This window comes from Priapulus caudatus, unplaced genomic scaffold (genome assembly GCF_000485595.1).
Source record: "Priapulus caudatus unplaced genomic scaffold, Priapulus_caudatus-5.0.1 Scaffold1256, whole genome shotgun sequence".
Classification (NCBI taxonomy): Eukaryota; Metazoa; Priapulida; class Priapulimorpha; order Priapulimorphida; family Priapulidae; genus Priapulus; species Priapulus caudatus.
The window spans coordinates 21425-28216 of NW_014578317.1; the positions used below are offsets into that span (position 1 = coordinate 21425).

At 43.7% G+C, this 6792-nt stretch overlaps 1 protein-coding gene across 3 annotated transcripts in view; it reads right to left on the reverse strand.

Moving 5' to 3' along the window:
* Window positions 1-3317, reverse strand: part of LOC106815996 (receptor-type tyrosine-protein phosphatase eta-like) — a 13150-nt gene extending 9833 nt beyond the window's left edge. For 2 of the 3 annotated variants that reach the window (XM_014820529.1, XM_014820527.1), the window contains exon 1: window positions 1121-1310. In XM_014820529.1, coding sequence (XP_014676015.1) covers window positions 1121-1134 — 14 coding nt within the window. In that variant the 5' untranslated portion in view covers window positions 1135-1310. Of the gene's footprint in view, window positions 1-1120; window positions 1311-3185 lie in introns of those variants that run through there. The other variant, XM_014820528.1, reaches the window with a different exon arrangement.
* Window positions 3318-6792: the final 3475 nt, after the last annotated feature.

Consider the following 6792-nt stretch of genomic DNA (forward strand, 5'->3'; position numbering starts at 1 on the left):
TGTGCTGTGTGTATGTGTGTGTGTGTGTGTTGTGTGTGTGTTGTGTGTGGTGTGTGTGAGCTGTGTTGTGGTGTGTGTGCGCATAAATCAGCATAGAATTATGATAGATAGATAGATATAAAATATAATAGATAGCATAGATAATTAGAGAAGAGACAGACAGAGAGCGCAGACGTGCATGCTTGACCGAGAGAGCGAGCAGATTAGTTGGAAAAGTACAAAAGATCTCTACACGTAGGTGTATAGATAGACTAGATTACGATAGATAGCATAGATAGATAGATAGATGCATTTAGATAGCGATAATTATAGATTACGATGAGGACAGAGCAGAGATAGATAAATAGCATTGGCTAGCATAGATAGATGGATTAGCATGCATTAAGATAAATTAGATAGATAGCATAGATAGATATAGATAGATAGATAGATAGATAGATAGATAGATAGATAGATAGATAGATAGATAGATAGATAGATAGATAGATAGATAGATGGATGGATAGATAGATTGAAAGCAACACAAACTATATCATCTGTAAATATAAAATTGTAGGTTATGACATTTGTAGGCATGATTTTATGATACAGAGATAACGTCAAAAATTACGTTAAAATAACGTCAAGCAAGTATATATATAATAGGCAATCAGAAATTAAGAAATCACGTAAAGGAATACTACACGGAAGTGTATCTACTAATTCGCTTTACCTATTTATTTCAACAAATTTATAAATATGATTATCATCGTTGCAACTAACATATAAAAAATGTAAAATCTGAAATATATCGAGTTGATTGCTAAATACAATACAAATAGACGTCATGGAAAAACTCGCTACTGTTAAAATTTCACGTTGATGCATAGTCTAAACTGGCCTTGGTATTTGACAGTTTGTCCAAATTTTGCGCATATAATGAACATGGCTATTAGGGGCTACCAGGACTAAATCAATCAATTATTTCGTTGAATTCTAGAAGGTGGTCTGGTGTTTACAATAATTTATTCCACACATTCATAGACAATGAAATATTGCTCGCAAAACACAATACGTGACTGTTTCGCCCGATATTTTCACCGATTTCCAATAATAAAACACTTGTGGTTACCTAACTCACTTGCAATCATTCATTCAGTTGATACGCCATCAATACTGCATCATTCATTCCACGCCATCGTAGCATCGTGAATTGTTTGTTGCCGGTTTGAATTTTGTACAGTAGAATCAAGCGACCAGGAAGGGCTGAAATTTCCATGGGCTGTCCGAGAAGTCTAGTTACGGCAAGTTCCATTGATAAGCACGTGAGAAGTATGTCGTACACTTGGAAAAGCTTGAGTGAGTTGAGTATCAGGCGGCGCTTTATACGCTTGACTAATAAAACTCGTCCAGCGCCTCGGAGGTTCAAAGGTTAGTGCCCTAGTTGTAACAGCCAACGCGTTTATAACGAACGTGAATCCACACTGCTGATATATATGGTCGTTTCACACACGCGCATGCACCCACGCACCGACGCACATTATACACATACAGGCACGCACACGCGCACGCACACACACTCACTCACTCACGCACGTACGCACATACACGCACGCACGCACACACGCACGCACGCACGCACACGCGCACACACGCACACACGCACGCACGCACGCACACACACATATATAATATATAATGTAATAGCTGAGCTGAAAACGATGTTGATGAGCTGTTTATTGAGGTCACGATAGTTACTTTCGAATCTAGATTATACCATTCACGGAAGCAGTGTTTCTGTGAACACAATTAATGCGGGAGAGGCAATATTGACAAATGGGCAATCATAATAATTCGCATTGGCATTGGTAGAGAGCTGGCGAATTTTGCAAGTCTATAATACATAATTTGTAACAGTCGTAATTGTATATAGTCAGCATATCTTTGCTGTTTTAAGTTTGTTTATTACATTGAATCAAGACTGAATTTGTTACCGGTATGGGTCATTTCGCATAAAAACGTCCAGTGCACGCCTGAGATGGTTTGCGATCGGCCATGGATGGATGATGTGTATGCGCATTGCGATGGATTGGCATGTGGCATGGATGGATGATATGGATGGATGGATGGCCATGGCACTGCCGACTGGATGCGTATGGGATGGCAATGGATGGATTGCCGATGGTATGGTGGACTGCGATGGTATGGACATGGATGGCCATGGCATTGGGATGGATTGGCTCAATGGCATGGCCAATGGATTGCGCATGGCATGGATTGTATTGCGATGATGGTATTGGCGATGGATGGATGGCCCATGGATGGATGCATGGATTGCGATGCGGATGCGCATGTGATGGATGCATGGATGGAGGAATGCGATGCGATGGATGCGATGCATGGATGGGGATAGATATGATGGCATGATGGCAACATGGATGCGATGGCATGGATGCGCTTCATGGCAATGGCATGCGATGGATGGATGGATGCGATGCTCGCATGCGCATGGAATGGATTGGATGGGATGGCATGGTATGGATGGATGGATGGTAATGGATGGATGATAATGCCGATTGTTAATGGATGCACCATGGATGAATGGATGCAATGGCATGGATGGATGGACTGGCATGGCATAGGATATGGATGGCAATGCGCATGGATGGTCATCGGTATGGCATGGATGGTATGCGTGGATCGGCATGATGCGATGGTATTGGATATGGATGGATGGATGGATGGATGGATGGATGGATGGATGGATGGATGGATGGATGGATGGATGGATGGATGAATAGATGGAAGGAAGCTAGGACGCGCGCATGCATAGATGGATGGGTAAATTGATAATTGGATGGATAGGCGGACGGACGGATGGACAAACAAATCGATAGATGGATGGGTGAGAAGATACTGGATCATGATTGGAGGCATAATTACATTGGTGGCTAGAACATAATGAGCTAGAAGACTGCCAGAAACGGCGAATATAATAAAAGTGAATTGAGCACAACTTGAAACGAGAACAGAGAGTAGAGCGAGAGAAGGGGAAGAGAGAAAGGGGACGGAGAAGGAAACACGAATGGAACAGAGAAGTAAAGGGACAAGGAAAAAAGGAAAAAAGAACGCATGAGAGAGAGAAAGCGATAAAGTATGAATGGGCAATAGGGAAAGAGGGTAGTTTTTTGGAAATTTGTACTTACCTAGTCTATACGGAAAACAGTATAGAGGCAAAGCCCGATTGGATATAATGCACTGTCGAACGGATATTTCACTGGTCACCTGTACGTGTTATACGGTAATCACAACATCACATGCGTGCACGCTTTCCACACCTTACGCCAAGAGTATATATCCGCACAAATGGAGGGCAAGGCGGTAGCGATGCTAGCCGCTATCTAACGGCACAAACGAGGACAATAGCCGAAACACCCTGTGATGCATGAAGTTTTCGATTCGGCAAGTCGGCGCGGGTATGAAACAAGAATTGTCTGCGTAGTTTAACCTTAATCCTTCCCACCAGTGCTGTCACGGCAGCGTAGGACCACGTATGTTGTGTACGCGGGGCATTTATTTACATTGTGACGCATACATTGCACATATTTCTGCCAGATAATGGCAAAACAGCACCATGGCCGCCATCGTGACGGCATTATTGAGAGATTGGTCGGTTTCCGCGCGCGTATGTTTACATGTACTTTAGTCAGGTAAATAAATGAATGCTGGACGATGTCGGTGAGGTTTATTCATGAGTAAACAGCGGGACTATCTGCCGTCAACTTATAAAACACTATAGGGCCTGGTTTATTTAGTATGTCATATGCCAAGTCAAAATCTAAATGCCATAGCTATAGGTACGTGTTACGCAATTTTATTAATTTCACATATATATATATCGTAGCGATCAAAGATCATAAATTATGCATACTCGTTTAATTCGATAAAATTGTGGAAACATAACTGAGTAGTTCACCTGCATTCGCGTATATTGACGCTTAAATCAAAGCGGGCATGACAGTTAGAAGCGTGTAGAGTGTGTAGTGGACACACTAGGCGATTAAATCGGGCGATAAAATCGGGCGATGAAATCGCCCTGAAATCGCCTAGTGTGTCCACTCAATCGCCGCCGAGTTCATCGTTATTATATAGATATAAGGACTTTTTATCGATATGAAGTGAATACTACACGCGTGGGTTGGTGAGGTCCATTCTGTGGTCGTTGGGCGCATGTGCTCCACTCTGTGGATGGTGCGTGATTTGCTGTGGATAGATGACAAAGAAGTCTTTCTGAAAGCACGTTATACCCACAGTGACGAAATGGCCGCGCAATTTCTTTCTGGCAACGGCCCCTCGTACACGTCCGCATAAATTCACATGCCTAGAGCGCCCGCACAGAGCTCGGATACACGCGTATGGCGAACTCTGGGGTGGCTACCTATCGGATAGCCCGATGTCCTCGTGGCCACTGACATCCTGGAGCCCGTTGTCAGAAACAAAATTAGTCTTAACATTAGTCTTAACACTAACATTTTCTCGTAGACCGTCGACAGCACTTTGTTTCGTATTGTTATGAGGAAATCTGCTACGATTTTTTCTTTGGGTAACTTCGCAGCGTTTCTGTCAACAGTCTAGGAGAAAAAGTTAATGTTAAGACTAATGTTAAGACCAATCTTGTTTCTGGCAACGGGCCCCTGATTCTGTGCTTGTGCACGAGGCCCAGACTGTTCATGCTTGCGCACAAGCGACAAGTGAATCTACTACGTATACCTGGTACGGTACCTTAGATTTTATGCCACAGAATGCCACGCTAGCTGCCTTGCCTGACTCGTAGATCTGCTACCACAATAATACGTGAGCTTTAACTGTATGTGGTAGGATCAGCCCACAACGCCGGGAAAACTATTAGTTGTTCATCGGAGAACGTTCTTTGAACAATCATGCAGCAGTTAGGATGGGGGAGGCTGATTTATTTGTTCATGTGATATATTACAATATATTCGTAATTATAGATAGTAATAGTGCCCCGTGCATCTCTCTCCCTCCCAGTAACTCCTCTGAACTCCCAGCATCTATCTAATCACACTTTTCCCTCCCACTATTATCATGATAATTTGTTACATGATTAAATGACCATTATACGCGCTTAGACGTGTATACTTGTATTGATGATTGTTATTCTAGTACACCATTTAGCTTAAAGATGCACTTGAACGCACGAACGTGTTACACGATGGCAGTCAATACGAAAACGTGATTCGCGTTGTGAACGTTTTTTTCTGGAACGCGGTGCTTAACGCGGTTACGTAACGCGGTGCGGAACACGCGACGCGACGCGGTGCGTACGTGACTGTTTTCTGTGGTGCGTGCGTGTGTGCTGTTCTGTGTTGAGTGCGTGCATTATATTCTGTGGTGGGTGCGTACGTGCTATTCTATGGGGCGTGTGTGCTTGATACGCTGTGGTACAAGCTTGCGTGCTATTCTGTTGTGTGGGCGTGCGTGGGTGCGTGTGTGTTATTCTGTGGTACGCACGTGTGTGTGAGTGCGTGTGTGAGTGCGCGTGTGCGTGCGTATTATTTATTATATGGTGTGCGCGTGCTACTATGTGGCGTGTGCGTGCATGTGTACGTGTGTGCGTGATACTATGTGCAGGGCGCGTTCGTGTTGCTTTGTGGTGCGTCCGTCCGTGCGTATCACACGCTGTTCTGTGGTACGTGTTATTCTGTGATGCTGTTCTGTGGTATGTATTATTTTGTGGTGTATCCGTGCGTGCTATTCTGTGATACGTGTTATTCTGTGGTGTGTGCGTGCGTGCGTGCTATTCTGTGATGATGTTTTCATTGTTCTGTGGTACGTGTTATTCTGTGGTGTGTGCGTGCGTGCTATTATCTGATGCTGTTCTGCGGTACGTGCTATTATGTGATGCTGTTCTGTGGTACGTGTTATTCTGTGGTGTGTCCGTGCGTGCTGTTCTGTAATGCTGTTTGCGGTACGTGTTATTCTGTGATGCGTGTGGGCGTGCGTGCTATTCTGTGATACGTGTGTGCGTGCGTGCTATTCTGTAGTCCGTTCGTCTGTGCTATTCTGTAGTCCGTTCGTCTGTGCTATTTTGTATTGTGTGCCTGCGTTAGTGCTATCCTGTGGTGGGTGCGTGCGTGCTATTCTGTGATACGTGCGTTCTTGCCATTATGTGATACGTGCGTCAAACCCGTCAGAGAGGCGGCTTAGCTTAGAGATTTGGATGTTGATGTGCTCTATTGTTTATCGTCCTGTCAATTCGGATACTGCGAGTTCAAACTCTTACCGGAGCAGTGAAATTAGTTGTGTAGAGTGCGACCGATTATACGTTGGTTATTGTATTCTTCGTTAGCACACCTATTTTATACGAAAAAACGTGATATCGGTTATAATTAAGATATATCACGCGTGCACACGTGCTATTCTGTGGTGCATGTATGCGTGCGTGCGTGCGTGCGTGCGTGCGTCCTATTCTGTGGTGCCTGTGTGCGTGATATTCAGTGGTGCGTGCGTGCGTGCGTGCGTGCTATTAGGGTTAAGGTAAGGGGTGAATAATGACAGATTCTGTGATCTGCCATTATTCACCTCCCGTTAATAGTGTATCAATATCGGCATGTCGTGAAGCAGACTTACTGTTAAATAAAAGCTACATGCTATCAAGCTTGTGCACAACGGATAGGAATATGTCAATTCTCAACTAAAACTAGTTTTAAGTGATTACGTCACCGTAAATAATAAAAAATAATAAAATATTTCCACTTTTTCACAAAATACAAGTAATTCTGTTCACTTTTT